General features: G+C 37.8%; 1 protein-coding gene across 1 annotated transcript; it reads left to right on the top strand.

The window, feature by feature from the left end:
• Positions 1-6,259: 6,259 nt before the first annotated feature.
• Positions 6,260-24,551, top strand: cathD (cathepsin D). The gene is made up of 9 exons (XM_068383353.1): positions 6,260-6,419; positions 9,636-9,762; positions 10,685-10,808; positions 11,338-11,456; positions 12,126-12,325; positions 14,372-14,494; positions 14,689-14,806; positions 21,599-21,727; positions 23,346-24,551. The coding sequence occupies exons 1-9, from the start codon at positions 6,361-6,363 to the stop codon at positions 23,505-23,507; spliced, it is 1,161 nt and encodes a 386-aa protein (XP_068239454.1). The 5' UTR covers positions 6,260-6,360; the 3' UTR covers positions 23,508-24,551.
• The last annotated feature ends 449 nt before the right edge of the window (positions 24,552-25,000 follow it).

Raw genomic sequence — 25,000 nt, 5'->3', positions numbered from 1 at the left:
TTGTTTTATTTGTTTTGGGTTTAAATCTAACCCTCCACTGAAGTCGAGTGAACTACTTCTCGGGCGGGTCCATATTAATCATCTAACGAAACATTTTCATTATAACTTATACAATTCTTTGATTGTAGCATCTTCCAAATCATATGATCTTGTGAAAAGTAATGTCTTTAGTTTCTTCTTAAATTCAATTGCTCCCTTTAGGTCCCTCATTTCAGTTGGCAGTTTATTATAATGTCTAGGCGCACAGTAGCTAAAAGCCCTTTCACCAAATTTACTATTTGTTCTTGGTTCAGATAGCCTATGTTTGTCACTCATGTGTCTTACTTTTACTTTACTTTTAGGGGTTTATTTCTCGCCCTCCACCAAACACTAAAGGTCTGTTCAGACGGGCCTTTGGTGTGTGAAAAAATAATTTCTTTCCAGTTAATATTTTGCTCTGTATCGTTATCAGTTATTTCGCTAGCATTTGAAATCAGGCTTAATAGTTTTCAGGTCACTATTATAACACTTTCTAAAAAGATAAGTCTTCAGGTTTTTCTTGAAAGCTGTCTTGTGTTAACATTTGTTTCTAGTTCTGTGACAGAGATCGACAGATATGTATTAGAACGCAAAAGCGAAAGGTCAAACAGACGAGTGATTTGCATCCTTGCATGGATTTGCAAATTGAAAAAAGAAAAGAAAAAAAAAAAACATTCTTATTATGCTGACGAATGACTGTGATAGCGTGGACGGGAGGGTCCGCTCAACGAAAGAAAACGGCGTCAAGAGTAATTTTATTGCATGTCATGGCATAAACATTGCAGCGTGTGAAGAATGGCGCCTTGCAAGGTGCAATTTCGTTCATTAATGAGATACACATGAAATTCTCTCTCTCTCTCTCTCTCTCCTCTCTCTCTCTCTCTCTCTCTCTCATATATATATTATATATATATATATATTCTCACCCTTTCTCACCAGACGCCAGGTAGGCCTCCAGGCCTGTCAGTCGTCCTGCTTCAAGAACTGTCTCCATTCTTGGCGATCCTCATAGAGCCTCATCTCATCAACTTCCCGCAAACTGAAGCCTCTCCTCTCTACTCCTCTCTCTATGTTTTGTAGCCATCTCAGTTTTGGTCTTCCTACCGGTCTCCTTCCTTCTGGTGTCCATTCCAAAAACCTTACAGGATATCGCTCTTCCTCCATTCTTTTGACATGTCCAAACCATCTAAGCTGTCCTCTCTCCACAAAATCCAGAATCCCCTCCACTCCCAGTTCTCTTCTAATATCTTCATTTCGTAGTCTATCCAGTCTTGTCACACCTTTTATGAGTCTTATAGGCTTTCATTTCAGCTGCTTGGAGTTGGCTTCTAGTTCTTGATGTTAATGTCCATGATTCATGGCCATAAGTCAATATTGGTCTTAAAATAGCTAGGTATATTATGGTTTTCACTTTGCGAGGTATGTTTCTGTCTTTCATTAGTGGGTAGAGCAGATACAAATTGTTACTGAATTTCTGAACTCGGGTAGTTATTTCCAGTTTTGGATCGTTTTGGTCACAAAACTCCACTCCTAAGTATTTGAAATTTCTACACTGTTTCAATGTATGACCTTCTAATTCTACTTCTACGTTGTTTGGTGTTCGGGATAGGTGCATAATCTCTGTCTTATCCTTGTTGATCCGCATTCCATTTGCTGTTAAGATCGCATTCCAGTTGTTGACGTTTTCTTGGAGAGCTTCTGCGTTGGGGGCTATCATTGCGTGGTCATCTGCATACAGAAGGTTGATGATCATATCTTCAGCTTCGTCCTCGCCTCGTTCCCTCATACATTTGTCTAGGAACAATATAAAAAGAAGTGGAGAAAGGACGCTGCCCCTGTCTTACTCCTGATTTAATTTCAAACCAATCTTCATTCTCTTGATTTGTTTTTACTCTGGATTTGATGTTTTGATAGGTGTAATAAATTGCTCTTATAAGTTTCTCAGGGATTCCATAGTAAGGGTCTTTTAGGGCATCCCATATTTTCATTCTTGGTACTCTATCAAAAGCCTTTTCTAGGTCTATAAAAGCAATATATCTGTCCCTGTTCCATTCCCAGCTTTTCTCGAATATCATCTTGAGTGAGAAAATCATATCGGTTGTCCCTCTTCCTTGCCGAAAACCACTTTGCCATTCCCCCAGCTTTGGTTCAACATATCCTCTCAATCTGGTTTCAAGTATTCTTTCATATACTTTAAAAGCGTGTGACATTAGGGATATTCCTCTATAATTGCTGCAATTTGTCTTGTCACCTTTTTTATAGATTGGGCATATTAGATCTCTTCTCCAGTCTTCAGGTGGTATTTGTCCATTCCAGAGTATGTCGATTAGTTCCAGCAGCCAAATGACTCCATCCTCACCCATGTTTTTAAGGAGCTCTGCAGGTATTGTATCCACTCCAGGGGCCTTACCATTTCTCATCCTCTTGAGGGCATTTTTTACTTCCTGTGTCGTTATGTCAGGTTCTGCATCCCCAACCACATCAAATTCTACATGTTCTTCAAGGTCATCATTTTCATTGTTTAGTAGTGTTTCAAAGTGATGCTTCCATCCTAATTCAATTTCTCGGGGTTCGGTTAAAATTGTCCCATCCATAGGGTCTTTGATTACATAAGTGGGTGGTTGGCTTCCCTTTCTATAGTTTTTAGCAGTGCTATATATGAGTTTTCTAGTACCTTGGAGATCATTTCCTAGGTCTTCTCCTATTCTTTCCCAGGTTTCTCTTTTTGTTTGAGCTTTTATTCTTTCTGTTTCTCTCAAGGCTTCTTTATAATTATTGTGATCTTCCAAGCTCAAAGTTTTCATCCATTTTCTGAAAAGTTTCATTTTATTTGTAACAGCGGACTTAAGTGTGGGAGTCCACCAAGCAGTTTGTTTTTTCCTCCTACCTCGAACTCTTTTCTTCTGCACTGTATTATTAGCAGCGCTTACTACAGCCATCTTAAAGTGTCTCCATTTTTCATTTGGGTCGTTGCTCTCCTGTTGCATTTGTTTAGCTCTACTGATTTCGTTTTGATATCTAACTAAGCATTCCTCTTCTCTCATATTCTCTAGGATAAATCTTTCTCTCACTTGACTTTTAATTGATTTAGGTTTCACTGTCTTTAATTTAATTAAGAGAAGCCTGTGATCTGAATCGAATGACACAGAGGGAATACTTTTTACATCTCTTACCATATTTTTGTTATTTGTTATTGCCAAGTCAATCATTGATTTTTCAGTGTATACTCCTAAGGCTGAGTTCCACCGATACCACGTCCATTTGTGGCTGTCTCTATGATTATAGAAAGAGTTCATTATGGACATCTGGTTTTGCATGCAGAAATCAATTATGTTTTCTCCTTCTCTATTTCTGTCTCCAATGCTAAACGCTCCTAATATTCTCTCTATGCCTGTCCTGTCTTGCCCAATATGTCCATTCATGTCTCCAATTATTAATACATTCTCTACATATGGGACAGAATCTTTTACTTCCTGCAGATCTCTGTAGAATTCTTCCTTTTCTTCTTGAGGGCGGCCCTGCTGTGGTGCATACACCTGAATTATACTGGCTTGAAACATTCCCAACTTTAAGGAAAAGCCAATAATCCTATCACTCTTGTAATTTACATGACTAATTTTTCCAGCTAGCTCTTCCCTCACAATAAAGCCTACTCCGTGTCGTGCAGCTCTTCCACCTTTGTAAAGTAATTGGTAATTGTTATGCAATAATTTTGTTCCTTCTCCTGGTAAACGGGTTTCACACAGTCCCAAAATGTCTACATTTCTCTCCTCCATCATCATGATTACCTCCTCCTCCTTACCTCGCAAAGTACTTAGATTAATTGTTCCTAATCTCAAAGCTCCACTTCCTTGTCCATGTCCAATAACATTCCGAGTCAGGATGTGCCCGGGCATCCTTTGATCAATGGGTCCGTCCTGAAGCAAGTCGTGCGGTTCATGAGCAATTTATAGCGGCTCACCGGCTTGCTAGGCCTGTCGTGAGCCCTCAGAGCTGTTAATTCGTACCATCCATAAGCCTTTTGCTTCCTAATAGGTCACAGAGGTTCCAACATAACCCCCAAGCAGTCTTATGGTAGGCTTAAGCCACTGCACCTCTACAAGGTTACACAGCTCTTTGTCCCAATGTATGTTGGCCTTGGGACCGCAGTGGATATATATATATATATATATATCTTCTCTCTCTCTCATATATATATATATATATGTGTGTGTGTGTATAAATATATATATATATATATATATAGAGAGAGAGAGAGAGAGAGAGAGAAATCACGTGTGCTTGTGATATATATATATATATATATATGTATGTATATATACAGAGAGAGAGAGAGAGAGAGAGAGAGAGAGACTATATCAGCCGTTACTAGTCCACTGCAGGACAAAGGCCTCAGGCATGACCTGGCGTATGTTTATGGCCTCTCTATGCCAGTTTATACCTACAAATTTTCTCAGTTCGTCAATCCATCCTCTCCTCTTCCTTGTGCTTCTATTGCAGTCTTTAGAGACCCATTATTATTATTATTATTAAATGCTAAGCTAAAACCCTAGTTGGAAAAGCAGGATGCTATAAGCCCAGGGGCTCCAACAGGGAAAATAGCCCAGTGAGGAAAGAAAACAGAAAAAAATAAAATATTTCAAGAAGAGTAACATTAAATTAAATAACTCCTGTATAAACTATATAAACTTTAACAAAACAAAAGGAAGAGAAACGAGATAAAATAGTGTGCCCGAGTGTACCTTCAGGCAAGAGAACTCTAACCCAAGACAGTGAAAGACCATGGTACAGAGGCTATGGCACTACCCAAGACTAGAGAACAATGGTTTGATTTTGGAGTGTCCTTCTCCTAGAAGAGCTGCTTACCAAAGCTAAAGAGCCTCTTCTACTCTTAGCAAGAAGGAAGTGGCCACTGAACAGTTGCAGTGCAGTAACCCCTTGGGTGAAGAACAATTGTTTGGTAATCTCAGTGTTGTCAGGTGTATGAGGATAGAGGAGAATATGTAAAGAATAGGCCAGACTATTCGGTTTATTTGTAGGCAAAGATAAAATGAACCGTAGCCAGAGAGAAGGATCCAATGTAGTACTGTATGGCCACTCAAAGGACCCCATAACTCTCTAGTGGTAGTATCTCAACGGGTGGCTAGTGCCATTCAGTTATTCTTGATGTCCATCTATCATTATCTGTCATTTTCATTGCAATTTGCATGTCCTGTCCATATCCTCTGCTTTAGTTTGCTCTCGTATACATGTTGATCTCTTTCTGTCTCTAATTGTTATGCCCATAATTATTCTTTCCTTAACCTTCTGAGTTGTAGGCTAACTAGCCTATGTTCTAAGCTCTAAGGCTTTAGTAAGGCTCCAAGTTTCTAATGCATAGGTTAATACTGGTAGCGCCGTTAGATTAACTTTTTTCGATAGAGAAAGGGGCACTTTAAATTACATAATCTTATTTTGTTTACCAACGGCTCTCCATCCTATTCCTATTCTTTCAATTTCAGTCTCATGTCTTAAGGAAACATTTATTGTATATTCTAAGCATATATATATATATATATATATATATAATGTGCGTGTGAAACAAAATAAGAAATGGAAATGTAGGCTACTGTACAAAAGGCAAGAATAAATTTCTCAGTTTAATTCGAAGCAATGATAAAGCTTGTATTTTGAACCTATTATGTAAATAATTCTACACAAGATTTTAATGTTATACGGAGCAACACTGAGCTAGAAAAAAAATAAAATCATTGTTCTTTCACATCACGCTCGATATAGGGACCACGCAATTAAACAGTAGGCCTGGTAACCCGTTAAAAGTGTAGTTAGGCACAATACAGGGCCTATTCTATGGAATTTCACGTGTATTTAACACATTGACACCATTACAATGCTCCATACAGGGCCCAACCCTTTGTTGACACATTGTAGCTTACGCTTCATCCGGGGCGACATCACATGACCGGCTGCCGGGGTAACCTAAGCCCAGGGCTGCCATTCGTACGATAATTATAGTACGTGTACGATTATTTTGGGTCCGGTACGATGTACGATACATACCTAAGGTATAAACAATGTAGGTGTGTGTGGGTTTAATTAAACAATTATACTAAAATCTTTTGAAATAAGTCAATCATGTAACACCCTAATAATTATATTGAAACTGTGTACGATAATTTTGGTTGAAAAACGACAATTTTAAGGCTCATGTACGATAATTCAGTCGAAATAATCTGGCAACCCTGCCTAAGCCAACACCTGACAGTTATTACACTCGTCAGAGATAACTCATTCTTCTCTCAGTTTGGTGATCGTCTATTTCTTTGTGCTGTGGTGTTCAACATGAAGTCGTTGGTGTTCTTCTTTGCCCTGGTGGCTTTTGCTACCTCGGAATTTCATAGGTGAGTTGAGAGTGACACAATGCATTGGAGAATGTGATAATGGGAAATCTTTTGCTGTTTTGATACTTGTCTTTTTTTTTGTAATTTTCCTATAACGTGATCACATGCTAGAGCTTAATCGATCGGTAATTCTGTAAGGATTGAGTAGAAGAAAGTTCTTTTTATATTAGTAATTGCGTAGCTGTTAGGGCATTGTTAATTGTCATACGGTACATATATACTGTGTATTCATAATACCCTAAGGTGGTTTTGGCTATTCTCCAAGTGGTCTACTTATTATGACTTGCTATCATATGTCAAACATCATCTCTCGTAGCTTATTCTGCTTCTAGTGTATGATTTATAGTTCTTAATTAAGTAAATATATGATACTTTAATTTCTAGGCTAATACATGAACCATATATTTTTCCTACTCGCTTTCTTGTGTCTTTTGACCTTGATTATTGGGGCAAACCACCAGTTTATGAGTTTTTAGACCCCCTTTAAAGACAATTATGGGGACCAGTGGGAAACTGGAGTTTTTGGGTGGGGAAAGTCACAAACTAGTGATATGCAGCAATAATAATGGTCAGAAATGCAAAGTAAGCCCAAGATAACCAGTTGGAAAAATATATGGTTCTGTAAGTGGCTGAAAATGGACCAAAACATGAGTATTTAACATTTTTGACATTTGTTTAAGGGTAGAGAACCTGACAAACCCACCTAACCTAACCTAGTAGTTCCCAGTTCACAACCCCTAGCCTGGGGTAAGCCTCAGACCCCCTTCCCAGGTCACAACCTCTAGTCTGGAAGGGTCGTTTAGTGAGGAAACCGAGATAGTTTTTTTTATAACCCCTCCCCTCTTGCTTAACCCTTTTACCCCCAGGCTATTTGGAAATTTCCAACCCTTAACCCCTAGGGGTTATTTTTCTTCAAGCACACTTTGCAGTATATTTTTTTTCAAATTGCTCTATACAGCCTTAATTTTTGTCATAGAGAGGTTAGGTTGGTCTCATTCTCTTGGAAAATGCCTGAAGTCCAGGGATGAGTTTTGTGAAACGTACCAGTACGTCCTTTTGGGGTAAAAAGGTTAACATATCTTGCCATTTTTTGTTTTCCCAGTATTTATAGACCCTCCTAATTACTGTATAAGAAGAGGAGATTTGCAGGACTGCCTAATTTGGGAGTAAATGGAGTGTGTGGTCTTCTAACAAATACGGAAAATAAAAATGTCCATCATTCAACCATTGTTGACATTCTATTCCATAGTGAACTGTTGATATGCCATATTTTAACCTCACAGTATTACAATTACTAAAACAACCTTTATAGGCTAACTTTCTAGGTCATTTAGGGTAGGGTCACAAGGGTATATATTTACTTTAGCACCATCTTGGTGTTAAACATTTAAACTTTAACGTTTGGAGGTATGAGGTTCCAGAGTCTAGAAAATCTGCAGAAATTATGCTTCCCATCCTAGTAACATTCCTACAATTTATATTTCCTTATAGTATGGCTAAAGAAAACTCCTGTCTCTTTAGAAAAGTGTTAAATAGCATAAAACCTATTAGAAATGATACAATAAACACTAAACAGTATGTCGTTACTTTATCATTATAACCGATACGAAAGCTGCAATTGTTAAGCTTGCGAATGGTCAGGGTCAACTGTACTTTGTGTACTATACTAGCAGAAAGAAATTATCTCTTCTTATCTTGTTTGTATATACTGTATAGTTACCAAGATATCAAATGGGAGTCGGAATGATCTACTTTTGTTTGTTTACATAGTTTCTCTATTCAGATTGGAGTATTTTTCCTATGTATTCAATCTGTTTCCATGTATATTTTTTCTTACAGAAAATAAGTTTTGCATTACCCAGTAATTAATTCTTTTAACTGTTGTTATGATTCCTGCTGTATTTTGCATGCTAGTGTTTTGTACTGTCATACAATTTCAGGAACCTTTAATTTCTAACTTCTGAATTTTTCATCAAATCATCATCATTATTATTATTGTTATTGTTATTAAGCTAAGCTACAACCGTAGTTGAAAAAAACATGATGCTATAAGCACAAGGTCACCAACAGGGAAAAATAACCCAGTGAGGAAAGGAAACAAATAAATAAACTACAAGAGAAGTAATGATAACAGACAATTTTAAGTCCTCAGCCAGGTAAGACTTGCCCTTGCCTAGGTTAGGTTAGAATGTAAGGCTGTGATCACCATTGTTAATTATCATGTGAAGTTTTTACTAGCCAAGCTACAACCCTGCTTGGAAAAGGAGGATGTTAAGCTCAAGGGCTGCAACAGGGAAAAGAGCTCATTGAGGAAAGGAAATATGGAAATGGCAAATAAAGTATATAGTTTTTTGTATAATTAATAAATAAAGAATGCAAGATATTTTAAGATCTGTGACAGCTCTAATGTAGATCGGTCATTTATAAACTATAAAATGACTTCAAGTCAACCTGTTTAGCATGAAAACATTGCTGCAAGTTTGGTCTTAATTTCCACCAATTCATTTCACCAGCTTTTCCTTTCAATTTTCTTCCACTTAAGTGTTGCATTATGGGTGTGTTCTCATGTAAAGAAAAATATATATTTTTCTTGAAGTTGGAAAATCATTAAATAGTTTTGTGTATAGAAATTCTAGATAAAATGAGATTAGCAGAAAAGTAGTGTACATATTTTGAATAGGATTTACATACAAGTGCCAGGAGTAAAGTAAATGGACTTCTATTACTCTCACCTGGGGTAAGGAATATCTCTCTCTCTCTCTCTCTCTCTCTCTCTCTCTCTCTCTCTCTCTCTCTCTCTCTCTCTCTCTCTCTCTCTCTCTCTCTCTCTCTTATAGTATTTCTCCTGTCTAGATAATTCCATATTTCAAGGCCATTTGTCTTAATTTTTAATGAAAACAAGCAGCGTAATCTCTCTCTCTCTCTCTCTCTCTCTCTCTCTCTCTCTCTCTCTCTCTCTCTCTCTCTCTCTCTCTCTCTCTCTCTCATAGTATTTCTCCTGTGTAGATAATTCCATGTCTTCATTTTTAATGAAAACAAGCAGTGTAATTTATTAATCTCTCTCTCTCTCTCTCTCTCTCTCTCTCTCTCTCTCTCTCTCTCTCTCTCTCTCTCTCTCTCTCTCTCTCTCTCCTTCCTAGATAATACCATATCTTTAGGCCATATGTCTTAATTTTTAATGAAAACAGTATTAATTTTTCCAACATCTATTTGCAGGATTCCTCTCCGAAAATTCAAGACCGCCAGGCAGAGCCTGAGAGAAGTAGACACCTCCATCAACCTAATACGCCGCCGTTGGGGAAATACAGGCCCCATGCCAGAGCCTCTTTCAAATTACATGGATGTAAGTATACATTATTTACTTTTTTTTTTTTTTTTTTTTTTTTTTTTTAGGGAAATGAATAGTTTACAAATGAAGTAATATGTCGATGCAATGGAAGATGAAATATCTTTGGTAGGAGAAAGGATTAATGAGGTAGAATCATTTAAGTATTTAGGAACTATGATCTCCAATACAGGATCATTAGAATTAGAATTTAGTGAAAAATTGAAAAATGCAAATTAGATAATGCCTAGGTTAAGTAAAATCTGGAAATCAAATTGCTTGAAATTTCATATAAAAATCAGACTATATATCAGGTTAGTGAGATCGGTGTTACTATATGGAAATGAGTCATGGTATAACAATGAAATAATCTCCAATAGATTTAGTAGCTTCGAGAACAAAGCCCTCAGAAGGATATTGGGAGTTAAATGGCAGGACAGGATTAGAAATTAAATGATAAGAGAGATTACAGTACTCAGGTGCCATCTTTGGATGATATCATGATGAAGGGTAGATGGAGATGGTTTGGGCATGATCTTCGCACTCTCCAAGAGAAATTAGTTCACCAAACGTTCAGTTGGGCTCCACAAGGCACTAGAAGAGTTAAAAGACACAAACCTACATGGCTGAGGACTATGAAGGGCAAAATAAGAGAGGATGAATGGAGAAGTATTGAATTAAAAGTTCAAGATAGAGACAACTGGCAAAATCTGACCGAGGCCATTTGCGTTAATAGGCGTAGGAGGAGATGATGATTCTTTATTGATGGTCAATGAAATATGGGATTGATTGTACTGTACTTGTATGTAGAATAAGGATATTAGGAGTTTTTTTATAGACTGTTATTATACAGTACTGTAAAGGCTAAGTAAGTATGGTCAAACCATTAAATGTTTTTTCTTTATCTTTATGGAGATATTTATCAATTTTCCCATTTTAGGCTCAGTACTATGGACCTATCAGCATCGGCACACCGCCTCAGTCATTCCGAGTGGTCTTTGACACTGGCTCATCCAATCTCTGGGTTCCCTCCAAACAGTGCCATTTTACAAATATTGCTTGCCGTAAGTATTGTGGTATTTTATTAGCTTGGTTTTTTCATACTAAATTGGGCAACTGGAATTTATTTCTTGCATTTGTTTTGTCTTAATTCTTTGAGATCTGTGATAATCCTTTTCATTTCTAATGCGCAACATGAATTACTCTACATTGTATTTATTAATTAACCCTTTTACCCCCAAAGGACGTACTGGTACGTTTCACAAAAGCCATCCCTTTACCCCCATGGACGTACCGGTACGTCCTTGCAAAAAAATGCTATGAAAAATATTTTTTTCATATTTTTGATAATTTTTTGAGAAGATTCAGGCATTTTCGCGAATGAGACCAACCTGACCTCTGACAAAAATTAAGGCTGTTAGAGCAATTAAAAAAATATAAACCAAAATGTGCTGGGAAAAAAATAATCCCCTGGGGGTTAAGGGTTGGAAATTTCCAAATAACCTGGGGGTAAAAGGGTTAACTGATAATAGCAATATTCTGTGAAGTTTGATAAAGTATTATCAAGTACCATAAACTGGGTATTATTTTCAGTAATTCACAACAAGTATGATTCACGCAAGTCGTCGACATACAAGAAGAACGGGACGGAATTTGCCATCCAGTACGGATCAGGGTCTCTTTCCGGATACCTGTCCACCGACATAGTCAGCGTAAGTATGTTTTAATGATTTGGTTGAATTTGGAAGTTAGTTGGCATTACTTTTGTGTTATTAAAGGTTTCTTATTAGAGTCAAAACTAAGGAACCTTTCATTATAATATTCAAGGGTCATCTGATACACGCAGTACGCTCTTCTTCACCTCTTGATACTCCTTCCTCTGGTCCTGTTTAAACTGGTTTTGTTTATTACTGAAAATAATACTGTAGTAATTTTATCATCTTGTTCTTTCACTTATAGCCGTTCCTCCATTCCTTTCTTGAAGATAGTAAGTTTGTCAGAAAGGGATGTCATGCTACGGAAGAGAGACTTTTTACTATCTTTTGTTCCAACACGAATACTTACCTCGAACTACTTTCTTAGGAGTTACCTGTAACCTCCTCTCTACCGACCAGAGTTTTGTGTAGTGTACCCCCACCCCGTTTTCTAAGGAGGCCTACCCCCGGCATTAAGGAATGTGCCCCGAGGGTAGGCTTATCGTAGGTCGATGTCCGCCCGGGTCAACAGCTTCAGTAAGTTCTCTGGTCGCGACGTGTAAACACGCAATCTTTTTGTTCAGTGTCAATTCATGTAACCACCTACTTAATCTCATCTTTTCAAATTGCCAATTTTTCCCGTGAAGTCATTAATTTTTAGGCTGTAATTAACTCTTGCAATTGCAGGTTGGTTCAGTAGCCGTGAAAGACCAGACCTTCGCAGAAGCTTTAAGTGAGCCAGGTATGGCCTTTGTCGCAGCAAAGTTCGACGGCATTCTTGGAATGGCCTATGACAGAATTGCGGTTGATGGAGTCACTCCTGTTTTCTACAATATGGTTAGCCAGAAGCTTGTGCCTGCTCCAGTTTTCAGCTTTTATCTCAACAGGTAAATGACCTTGCATGCTCTTGAATAGTCTTGAACGTTTTTTTTTTTTTTTTTTTTTTTATGATTCTTCGAGTTAGTGGCCCTATATACGTATGCTTGCAATGCTTCTTGGGCCATTTCACATTTAACATCCATGATGTTTATAATATTGGTTAATTTATGAACCATGGAATTTTTTATTTTCATATACTGTGAATTGCAATTGTTTTTCAATTTGGGGGTGGGATGATGATACAATTCTATAGCTCTACATATGCTGCTATGCATAACATTTTCATTTGATTGTTATTTCAATAACCAAAGTACAATAATTCCATGTTTCCTACCCGTGATAACACATGAAAACAATGGCAACATGTAAGTAATGGGAGCTCATTGATGGGGCTCGAATAGAATGAATGATCTTTGGTAGATGACTCATCATTCACCCTAGTACGGTCGCCTATTGAGCACTTCCTCCCTGGAGGAGGATGCCATTGCTTGATTTCGGTAGTTTCTTTAATTCCATGTTAACTAATGCACATACATATTGAGGTTTTCAGTTTTCAGATAAAGGGAATTTTTTGTGAAGGCTTGTCTTGGTAGTAAGGCTTTTGTTTTTTAAGATAATATAAGGATTTAGATTTGGTATGTACTTGTACGTTACTGTTTAATTAGTGGCAAACATCAACATACATCATCACAAATACCAAGGCACTTCCCCAACTTTTGGGGGGGTAGCTAATATCAAACAAATGAAACAGGAAAAGGGGACCTTTCTTCTCTACGTCCCTCCCAGCCTGACAAGGGACTCCACCGAGTTCGGCTGGTACTGCTAGGGTGCCAGAGCCCACCCTCCCCCGTTATCCACCACAGATGAAGCTTCATAACGTTGAATCCCCTACTGCTGCTACATTAAATAGTTCTTAATGCATTGAGGACTGTTTTCTAGTTTATATTTGTTGTGTTGCCTTAGGATTTTTGTTGGTACTGTATCATTGTATAATATAATTCATTGGTACTATATTTAATCAATCTTCAAATTTCAATGATAATAGCAATTAGCAAAGTGAAGCACAGTCGCAGGTGTGTTAGTGAAGGGGGTAGCTAGCTAGCTGCCCCCCTGCTAGGTAGCTACCCCTATAAATACCGAAAGGTTTGTATTGTTAGGAAATACAAATTATTTTCAAATTTGTCATTTTTTAACCGTTTTACCCGCAGGCTATTTGGAAATTTCCAACCCTTAACCCCCAAGAGGTTATTTTTTTCCCAGCACATTTTGCAGTATATTTTTTTAAATTGCTCTAACAGCCTTAATTTTTGTCATAGAGAGGTCAGGTTGGTCTCATTCTCTTGGAAAATGCCTGAATTTTCTCAAAAAATTATCAAAAATATGAAAAAAAAAATTTTATAGCATTTTTTTGCAAGGACATACCGGTACGTCCATGGGGGTAAAGGGATGGCTTTTGTGAAACGTACCAGTACGTCCTTTGGGGGTAAAAGGGTTAATGTTATTCGATTGTGTCTCTTAGCCCATTTAATTTTGAGTGTGAAATGATGGAAGTCAAATTAAGACTTGGGAAGTTTCTAGCTACAGCAAAAAGAGTTTTATAAGATTTCCAGTTCCCTAAATGGGTCGGCTGAATATTTATTTGCATAGTCTTCTTATGTATGACAGATTTTTTTAAGTACAGTGATACCTCTGGATACGAAAGTTTCTGCTTACGAAAAATTCAGGGTACAAAAAGCAATACAAAGATTTTCATGCCCCAGTGTACGAAAAAATTTTCAGGATACGAAAAGCTTATGAGATCCCAACTTGTCGCCGAGAGTACAGTACCTTTTGTCTTTTCGTAAGGCTTGGAACGGATTAGGCTATTTACATGTAAAACGCGACTCAGGATACGAAAAAATCAGCATACGTAACCGTATCCTGAACGGATTACTTTCGTATGCTGAGGCATCACTGTAATTTGTATTTTTCCTATCTATACGAAGCTTAAAGTTTTTGAAATTAGATTAATGTATAATAAATAAATATATCCTTACTGTAATTTTATGTCACAGAGATCCCAGTGCTCCCGAAGGTGGTGAGTTGATTCTTGGAGGCTCTGACCCAAAATACTACAAGGGAGACTTTACCTATGTGTCTGTCGATCGTGAGGGCTATTGGCAATTCAAGATGGATGGGTAAGTCTATAGTCACTAAAAGAACCTTGTGATTTTGTGTTGATTCACTGTTTATATAAACTGCTTTCCATAGTTTAAAAAAATGAATGTGTGAAGATACGATTTCCAAATTTGTCATTTTGGTGGAAGATATTTTGATATGTAATGCATGAAAGATCGTAAAGAATTTTTCCTTCAATTATTTTACATTTCAGGATGAAAATGAATGGGGTCGATGTTCCATTCTGTAATGGTGGATGTGAAGCTATTGCTGATACTGGCACCTCACTCATCGCTGCCCCTTCAGAGGAAGCTCGCCTTATCAACAAGAAGGTAAGGGTCTTGTAGTTTTGGTGGAGAATGGGACTGGCTGAAAAAAAAGAAAATTTTATAAAATGTAGGCACATTGTGTACGCTCAACTCTCGTTAGGTACTAGGTTGGAAAGGACACCAGCCACCCATTGAGCTACTACCACGAGAGAGTTATGGGGTCTTTTGACTGGCCAGACAGTACTACATTGGATCCTTCTCTCTGGTTACGGTTAATTTACCCTTTGCCTACACACACTCACAGCAAATAGTCTGGCCTATTCTTTACTTATTCTCCTCCGTCCTCATACACCTGACAACACTGAGATAACCAAAGAATTCTTCTTCACCCAAGGGGTTCCATCCATATACCAAGGCACTTCCCCCAATTTTGGGGGGTAGCCGACACCAACAATGAAACAAAACAAAAAGGGGACCTCTACTCTCTATGTTCCTTCAGCCTAATCAGGGACTCAACCGAGTTCAGCTGGTACTGCTAGGGTGCCACAGCCCAACCTCCCACATTTCCACCACAGATGAAGCTTCATAATGCTGACTCCCCTACTGCTGCTACCTCCGCGGTCATCTAAGGCACCGGAGGAAGCAGCAGGGCCTACTGGAACTGCATCACAATCGCTCGCCATTCATTCCTATTTCTAGCACGCTCTCTTGCCTCTCTCACATCTATCCTCCTATCACCCAGAGCTTTCTTCACACCATCCATCCACCCAAACCTTGGCCTTCCTCTTGTACTTCTCCCATCAACTCTTGCATTCATCACCTTCTTTAGCAGACAACCATTTTCCATTCTCTCAACATGGCCAAACCACCTCAACACATTCATATCCACTCTAGCCGCTAACTCATTTCTTACACCCGTTCTCTCCCTCACCACTTCGTTCCTAACCCTATCTACTCGAGATACACCAGCCATACTCCTTAGACACTTCATCTCAAACACATTCAATTTCTGTCTCTCCATCACTTTCATTCCCCACGACTCCGATCCATACATCACAGTTGGTACAATCACTTTCTCATATAGAACTCTCTTTACATTCATGCCCAACCCTCTATTTTTTACTACTCCCTTAACTGCCCCCAACACTTTGCAACCTTCATTCACTCTGACGTACATCTGCTTCCACTCCACCATTTGCTGCAACAATAGACCCCAAGTACTTAAACTGATCCACCTCCTCAAGTAACTCTCCATTCAACATGACATTCAACCTTGCACCACCTTCCCTTCTCGTACATCTCATAACCTTACTCTTACCCACATTAACTCTCAACTTCCTTCTCTCACACACCCTTCCAAATTCTGTCACTAGTCGGTCAAGCTTCTCTTCTGTGTCTGCTACCAGTACAGTATCATCCGCAAACAACAACTGATTTACCTCCCATTCATGGTCATTCTCGCCTACCAGTTTTAATCCTCGTCCAAGCACTCGAGCATTCACCTCTCTCACCACTCCATCAACATACAAGTTAAACAACCACGGCGACATCACACATCCCTGTCTCAGCCCCACTCTCACCGGAAACCAATCACTCACTTCATTTCCTACTCTAACACATGCTTTACTACCTTTGTATAAACTTTTCACTGCTTGCAACAACCTTCCACCAACTCCATATAACCTCATCACATTCCACATTGCTTCCCTATCAACTCTATCATATGCTTTCTCCAGATCCATAAACGCAACATACACCTCCTTACCTTTTGCTAAATATTTCTCGCATATCTGCCTAACTGTAAAAATCTGATTCATACAACCCCTACCTCTTCTAAAACCACCCTGTACTTCCAAGATTGCATTCTCTGTTTTATCCTTAATCCTATTAATCAATACTCTACCATACACTTTTCCAACTACACTCAACAAACTAATACCTCTTGAATTACAACACTCATGCACATCTCCCTTACCCTTATATAGTGGTACAATACATGCACAAACCCAATCTACTGGTACCATTGACAACAAAAAACACATTAAACAATCTCACCAACCATTCAAGTACAGTCACACCCCCTTCCTTCAACATCTCAGCTTTCACACCGTCCATACCAGATGCTTTTCCTACTCTCGTTTCATCTAGTGCTCTCCTCACTTCATCTATTGTTATCTCTCTCTCATTCTCATCTCCCATCACTGGCACCTCAACACCTGGAACAGCAATTATATCTGCCTCCCTATTATCCTCAACATTCAGCAAACTTTCAAAATATTCCGCCCACCTTTTCCTTGCCTCCTCTCCTTTTAACAACCTTCCATTTCCATCTTTCACTGTCTCTTCAATTCTTGCGCCAGCCTTCCTTACTCTCTTCACTTCTTTCCAAAACTTCTTCTTATTCTCTTCATATGACTGACCCAATCCCTGACACCACCTCAGGTCAGCTGCCCTCTTTGCCTCACGTACCTTGCGCTTTACTTCCACCTTTTTCTCTCTATATTTTTCATACTTCTCTATACTATTACTCTGCAGCCATTCTTCAAAAGCCCTCTTTTTCTCTTCCACTTTCACCTTCACTCCTTCATTCCACCATTCACTGCCCTTCCTCATGCTGCCTCCAACAACCTTCTTGCCACATACATCACTTGCAATCCCAACAAAATTTTCTTTTACTAACTTCCACTCCTCTACATTACCAGTTTCTCTTACTCTCACCTCATCATATGCCATTTTCAACCTTTCCTGATATTTACTTTTTACCCCCGGTTTTATTAGCTCTTCAATCCTCACTACCTCCCTTTTACATCCACCTACTCTATTCCCCCACTCTTTTGCTACAACTAATTTTCCTTCCACCAAAAAATGATCAGACATACCGTTAGCCATACCCCTAAACACGTGCACGTCTTTCAATCTTCCAAACATTCTTTTAGTTACCAACACATAATCCATTAATGCCCTTTCTACTACTCTTCCATTTGCCACTCTTACCCATGTATACTTATTTTTATCTTTCTTTTTAAAGAAGCTAGCACTTATTACCATCTCTTGTTCAACACACATGTCTACCAGTCTCTCACCACTCTCATTTTCACCTGGTACGCCATACTTACCAATGACACCTTCTACCTCTCCAGCGCCCACTCTAGCATTTAAGTCACCCATAACAACTACATAATTCCTTCTACCCAGTCCTTCTACACACCTAGTTAAATCATTCCAGAACTCATTTCGCTCCTCTTCACTTTTCTCACTACCTGGCCCATACGCACTGACAAACGCCCAACATTCCCTACCCAACCTAACCCTTACCCACATTAACCTAGATGATATCTCCTTCCATTCCACTACTTTACCTGTCATCCATTCACTCAGCAATAACGCCACACCCTCTCGCTCTTTCAATACCAGACACTCTACCAGACATTTCACCAAACATCACTTCACCCTTTCCTTTCATCTTTGTCTCACACAAGGCCAATACATCCATCCTTCTACTTCTAAACATACTTCCAATCTTACATCTTTTACTCTCTATCGTACTACATCCACGCACATTTAAACACCCCAAAACTAGAGTGCGGGGAGCAGTCACTCTCCCCTCAGCTCCATCTCCTTGTCGATGTCTCGCAGGAATTTTTTTTTTACAGGAGAGGGGGTTCCCAGCCCCCTCGTCCCGTCCCTTTTAGTCGCCTCTTACGACACACAGGGATAACGTTGGCGCTATTCTAATTTTTATATGCCCCCGCGGCCAAGGGGTTACTGCACTGTAATTGTTCAGTGGCCACTTTCCTCTTGTTAATGGTAGAGGAGAGACTTTAGTTATGGTCTGCAGCTCTTCTAGGAGAAGGACACTCCAAAATCAAACCATTGTACTCTAGTCTTGGGTAGTGCCATAGCCTCTGTACCACGGTCTTCCACTGTCTTGGGTTAAAGTTTTCTTGCATGCTGTTCTGTCTTGTTTCTCTTCCTCTTGTTTTGTCAAAGTTTTTATAGTTTATATAGGAGATATTTATTTTAAATGTTACTCTTCTTAATTTTATTTTTCTTTGTTTCCTTTCCTCACTCTTTCCCTGTTGTAGCTATCGGGCTTATAGCATCCTGCTTTTCCAACTAAGGTTGTAGCTTAGCAAGTAATAATAATAATATCCGCGATTAGCTGGTAATAATTTTCCGAAAACAGACACGCAAACGAAAAATAAAATTCCCATAAGAATACTGTATGTGATAAGCGAGTCTAATGTCGACCTCAAGTTCCCAACTACTTTCATATAATTGAACTGTATTTTGCCGGAAATGAATACTGTAAGCCAACCGTAGACTCGTAAGTGAATGTAATGTTGGCGCTTTATTTACACTTTAAGTGCCCTGTGTATTATTCTATATAAATAAATAACTCCTGACTGTATCCAATAATGATGCATGTAATATTGACATACACTATTAGTGTCGTATTAAGAAATATAAACAGCAAATTTTAATCTTTTTCATTGTTTTCGTTTGTAAGTTGATCAGCACTATCGTCTGTGTACAAAATTCTAAATCGGCTGATTGAGGCAAACTACCGAAGAACATTTTATATTTCCTAAAAGAAATTATTACTTTTATTGTAATTTGGTTACACAACAAAAGGAGCTTTTATGATACAAGAGATATGTTAAAATCATATTTCATGGTTGAAGATTTGGAGGTCGCACTAATCACGATTATTGGCTGTGACAACATTGGTTTTAATAGTGTAAACCTTTTCATATGATGAGTGCATTCTCTCGTGTGTGTGTAAACTCGAGTGTAACCCTTTTCATATGATGAGTGCATTCTCTCGTGTGTGTGTAAACTCGAGTGTAACCCTTTTCATATGATGAGTGCATTCTCTCGTGTGTGTGTAAACTCAAGTGTAAGTAGGTAGTAGGTTGGCCAGGGCACCAGCCGCCCGTTGAGATACTACCGCTAGAAAGTTAGGGGGTCCTTTGACTGGCCAGACAGTACCATATTGGATCCTTCTCTCTGGTTACGGTTCTTTCCCTTTGCCTACACAGACATCGAATAGTCTGGCCTATTCTTTACAGATTCTCCTCTGTCCTCATACACCTGACAACACTGAGATTACTAAACAATTCTTCTTCACCCCAGGGGTTAACTACGGCAATGTAATTGTTCAGTGGCTACTTTCCTCTTGGTAAGGGTAGAAGAGACTCTTTAGCTATGGTAAGCAGCTCTTCTAGGAGAAGGACACTCCAAAATCAAACCATTGTTCTCTAGTCTTGGGTAGTGCTATAGCCTCTGTACCATGGCCTTCCACTGTCTTGGGTTAGAGTTCTCTTGCTTGAGGGTACACTCAGGCACACTGTTGTATCTAGTTTCTCTTTCTCTTGTTTTGTTGAAGTTTTTATTGTTTATATAGGAAATATTTATTTAAATGTTGTTACTATTCTTAAAATATTTTATTTTTCCATGTTTCCTTTCCTCACTGAGCTATTTTCCCTGTTGGGGCCCCTGGGCTTATAGCATCCTGCTTTTCCAACTAGGGTTGTAGCTTAGCATTTAATAATAATAATAATAATAACCCTTTTCATATGATGAGTGCATTCTCTCGTGTGTGTGTAAACTCAAGTGTAACCCTTTTCATATGATGAGTGCATTCTCTCGTGTGTGAGTGTGTGTGTGTAAACTTAAATCTAACCCTTTTCATATGATGAGTTCATTCTCTTGTGTGTGTGCATGCGTGCTTGTGTACGCAATGACTTGTAGGAGTGAACACGGTGTAAACAAACTTCATTACAGGAATTTCTCTGCTTTTAACGGTTCATTTTGTGATTTTTTAAATATTACTTTGATTTTTAGCATTACTTAGCTATATTAATAGTGTACAGTGTTATTTGCTGATTGCTAATGCTCATTTTCACGTTTTGACTTTACATTTCGACACTCCTTTGTTTCTGATTTCCAACTCCAAGTTTCTTATTTGGTCTTGCGTTCTTTGAAGGACGTACTGGTACGTTTCACAAAAGCCATCCCTTTACCCCCATGGACGCACCGGTACGTCCTTGCAAAAAAATGCTATAAATTTTTTTTTTCATATTTTTGATAATTTTTTGAGAAAATTCAGGCATTTTCCAAGAGAATGAGACCAACCTGACCTCTCTATGACAAAAATTAAGGCTGTTAGAGCAATTTAAAAAAATATATACTGCAAAATGTGCTGGGAAAAAAATAACCCCCTGGGGGTTAAGGGTTGGAAATTTCCAAATAGCCTGGGGGTAAAAGGGTTAATACAGTACTGTACAAAATTTCTTGGTGATTTCTAACACAAAATTTCATGTTTTGAGTTGTGTTGTTCAGAAATTTTTTGCATTTACAAAACTTGTATAACGAAGGTCGAGTGTACTTTGTCCGATTTTTATATTCCCTGCATTGCTATTGGATGTGTCTTATGTTCGGTAATTACCAGTATTTTTCTTTTGTTATTTATGGATATGCAAATTTTACAAAATGTATAACATACATAATAGAAAGGAAAATGCAATAATAAATGTTAAATATGCAAATTTTACAAAATGTATAACATACATTAATAGAAAGGAAATTTATTCAGCTATGCAATAATAAATGTTAAGTTGTATCTTGGAGATTGTTTTTGCAAAGATAAGTAAAATGTTAAAAAAAAAAAAGAAAGTTCCTGGAACATGAGCTTAGTTGAAAGGTTGGTACTCAAGGTTTCAATGAAATTTCTACCTAATTGTCTTTATTTACTGTATTATTGTACTGGAATGCTGTATTGTACGTTGAAAATTGAATTTGCTTGCAATCTTTTTTTGTTTCTTCTGAACAAAGTTATTACTTCATTTTCAGATTGGTGCTAAGCCTATTGTTGGGGGAGAGTGGATGGTTGACTGCAGTCTTATTCCCAATCTTCCCACAATTTCATTTGTGATGAATGGGAAGCCATTTACGTTGGAAGGCAAAGACTACATTCTTAGAGTAAGTAATTTGTGTTAATGTTTCTTGGGTACAATATTGATTACACTTCGTATTTAAAGAAGAGGCAATTTTCCTTAATTTTTATTCAAGGCTTTAGGTCTCTCACACTGTGGTAGTTTGTATTTAGTTTTAGTACTGGTCACAGAAAAAAAACAACTTTTTAAGTCTTAAATGAACTATAAGCGGATTAGATTAGATAAGTCATTGACACTTGTGATTTATCTATTTTTTAAGAAGTCCCTTTGACTAGACTAATCAGTCTGAGTCATCTTTTCTTATGACTCATTTTGGGGAGACAGAGAACATGACCTGTTAAAGTTACAACCCTCACAAGAGATAGAAATATCATGTCATATATGTGTAGGTATGTAGACATTGTGTAAATGGGTAAACAAATTAATTTGGCAAAGTTAAGACTAGTGAATAGGATTGTATGTATAGCAAAAGAAATATCACCCTCTTCCAATCTTCCACCACAAATGAAGCTTCAATTGCTGACTCCCCTGTGGCTGCAGAGGCATAACAACCTTTAGAAATGTGCAAACATATCCGTGACATCATAAGAGGCAACTAAAAGGCGTGGTCTGGGGAAACTGGGAATCCCCTCTCCTGTATATTTGTTCCTGCTAGGCATCATTGAAATGGGTAATACATACATATACCAAGGCATTTCCCCCAATTTTGGGGGGTAGCCGACATCAACAAATTAAACAAAAACAAAAAAGGGGACCTCTACTCTCTACGTTCCTCCCAGCCTAACAAGGGACTCAACCGAGTTCAGCTGGTACTGCTAGGGTGCCACAGCCCACCCTCCCCCGTTATCCACCACAGATGAAGCTTCATAAAGCTGAATTCCTTACTGCTGCTATCTCCGCGGTCATCTAAGGCATCGGAGGAAGTAGCATGGGTAATAGTGCTAATTAAAAAAAAAAGGTAAAATAGTCATATACATGGAAACTTGGGTATGGTAGATAAAGTGAATAAAATGGTAGATACCTTTGAACTTAGAAAACTGCAGTCTTACACAGCTTATGCCAAATATGAAATACACTACATGGCAAAGTGAGAAAAGATTTCTGTTAGAGGGAAATGAAGGAATCATTATTATTAGTGACAACCCCTTCCAAGAGTTGTAATAAAGTTAAGAAAAACCAAGGAATAGTAACATGCATAATTTAAAATACCACTGAGAAAAAGAGGCAATACTGTGCTAACTTCTTTCATTGGAATAGTAAGAGACCCATGTTATAGTATGTAGTATCATTCCATTGGAATGACATGAGCAAAGATTAGAAACGGTACAGGGAAGAAAAATGCAACTTGTACATCAGATACACACTTGGCATTACAGAAGGTTAAACTCTACAACTTGTATTCTGTTGGAATTTTGAAAGCAAATCCTAAGGTCCACCCCCTAGGAGTATTTGATATGCAAGTAAATCTGAATGCACTAATTTACTTTGATCACTTGAAGGAAGTTGGTGCAGCTTGTTAACTTTTGACATAAATAATTTTTAGGTACTGTATATAGACTTCTTTAAAGAAACCTTGTAAAATGAAAAGTAAACTATTGAAGTCGCCAAGGACCACTAAGTCATTTGCATTATTCTATTTTTAGGTGAGTCAGTTTGGCAAGACAACTTGTCTCTCTGGTTTCATCGGACTCGATGTCCCTCCACCAATGGGTCCCATCTGGATTCTCGGCGATGTTTTCATTGGTCGGTTCTACACAGAGTTCGACATGGGGAACAACAGGGTCGGCTTTGCCACAGCTGCCTAGAGAGCAACCAAGTAAAACCGCTGTAGGTTTGTTGTTTTGATTTTATTTGCCTCAGAAATTTGTTTGTTATCAGTTCAATTGTTCTTGACATCAGAAATGTAAACTGGTTTTGATATGAGATCTTGATTTATTAAGTGGTTGGTTGTGAACGGAAAAGAAAATGTCAGAATTTTCAGAAAGTTTTGCTCTTGTGATCCATGACAAATAATTTTCCTAAATGGAATCTCATTTCAAGATTGACTAAAGGAATATTTCGTATAATTTGGAAGGCACATATTAATTTTGTTTAGAGTAATGACTGTGTTTTGTCATGTGAGTGGATTTCTCAATTTTTAGTAAGATTTTTAGTACTTTTAAGTAGAAAATATTGGAATTGACTGTGAGAAGGAGTAGATACCGAGAGTATCTCGTGTTATTTGAGTTAAATATCGTACCTGTGATAAAGTACAGTGTACTTGTGATATACTAAGAGAATTTAGACGTGTTATTGTATGCAGTGTCTAACAAAGCTTTCAACTTGATTTGGATATTCAAGTATGAGGCGTTGTTTCTGTGAGTTGCTGGTTTCTGGCAAAAAAAAAGGGTATTTTCATAGATTGCATTTGTATTTTGATAAGGCAAGACTACTTGGAAGTTTGTTACCTGTATTGTAGTGAGTATTGTACTATTTAATAAGAAGATGGCCCAATTGAGCGCTGCATACTCAGTATGTTTAAAGGGATCATTTAACTTTTTCTTTAATACATTTCACTTAAATAGTTGTAAGTTTCAGAATTTGAAATAAAAACAATTAGTATTTGTATGATTATTTTTGTAGAAAAAGTTTTCTTAAAACATGTTTATGTACAGTCAGCATGTACAGTACAGTATGTGAATGTGTAAATGAATATAATGTCATTGCACTGTTGATTATGAATAATTACATGTTAGTAGCACATTTTTTTAGTTTTTTGTTTACAATTTTGAATTTTAATTCTTTAGAAGAAGAATGTAACAGATGTTCTGTTTGTTGATGATAATAAAAATAAACTAGCTTAACTTGGAGACTTATTTTGTTTGTTATGTTCTAGTGATGATCTTTTCTGAGATGATAAGATGGTATTAACCCTTTTACCCCCAAAGGACGTACTGGTACGTTTCACAAAACTCATCCCTTTACCCCCATGGACGTACCGGTACGTCCTTGCAAGAAACTGCTACTTAAATTATTTTTTTTTTCATATTTTTGATAATTTTTTGAGAAACTTCAGGTTTTTTCAAAGAGAATGAGACCAACCTGACCTCTCTATGACGAAAATTAAGGCTGTTAGAGCAACTTAAAAAAAAATATTCTGCAAAATGTGCTTGAAAAAAAATAACCCCTGGGGGTTAAGGGTTGGAAAGTTCCAAATAGCCTGGGGGTAAAAGGGTTAAGGAATTGCACAGTATTGGTCTACGTTTAATCTGTTAAATGTTTGTTATTGTGCAAGTAGTACAGTGTTAATAGATCCTTG

The sequence above is a fragment of the Palaemon carinicauda genome, chromosome 11 (assembly GCF_036898095.1).
Source record: "Palaemon carinicauda isolate YSFRI2023 chromosome 11, ASM3689809v2, whole genome shotgun sequence".
Classification (NCBI taxonomy): domain Eukaryota; kingdom Metazoa; phylum Arthropoda; class Malacostraca; order Decapoda; family Palaemonidae; genus Palaemon; species Palaemon carinicauda.
Note: the sequence above shows the minus strand (reverse complement) of the source record. Positions and strands in the feature narration are given on the sequence as shown.

Bases quoted from the DNA above. Each gene is read 5' to 3' on its own strand.
- cathD (XM_068383353.1), top strand. From the start codon at position 6,361: ATGAAGTCGTTGGTGTTCTTCTTTGCCCTGGTGGCTTTTGCTACCTCG. The intron at 6,420-9,635 runs GTGAGTTGAGAG...ATCTATTTGCAG, and splicing joins GCTACCTCGGAATTTCATAG to GATTCCTCTCCGAAAATTCA. The intron at 12,326-14,371 runs GTAAATGACCTT...TTTATGTCACAG, and splicing joins TTCAGCTTTTATCTCAACAG to AGATCCCAGTGCTCCCGAAG.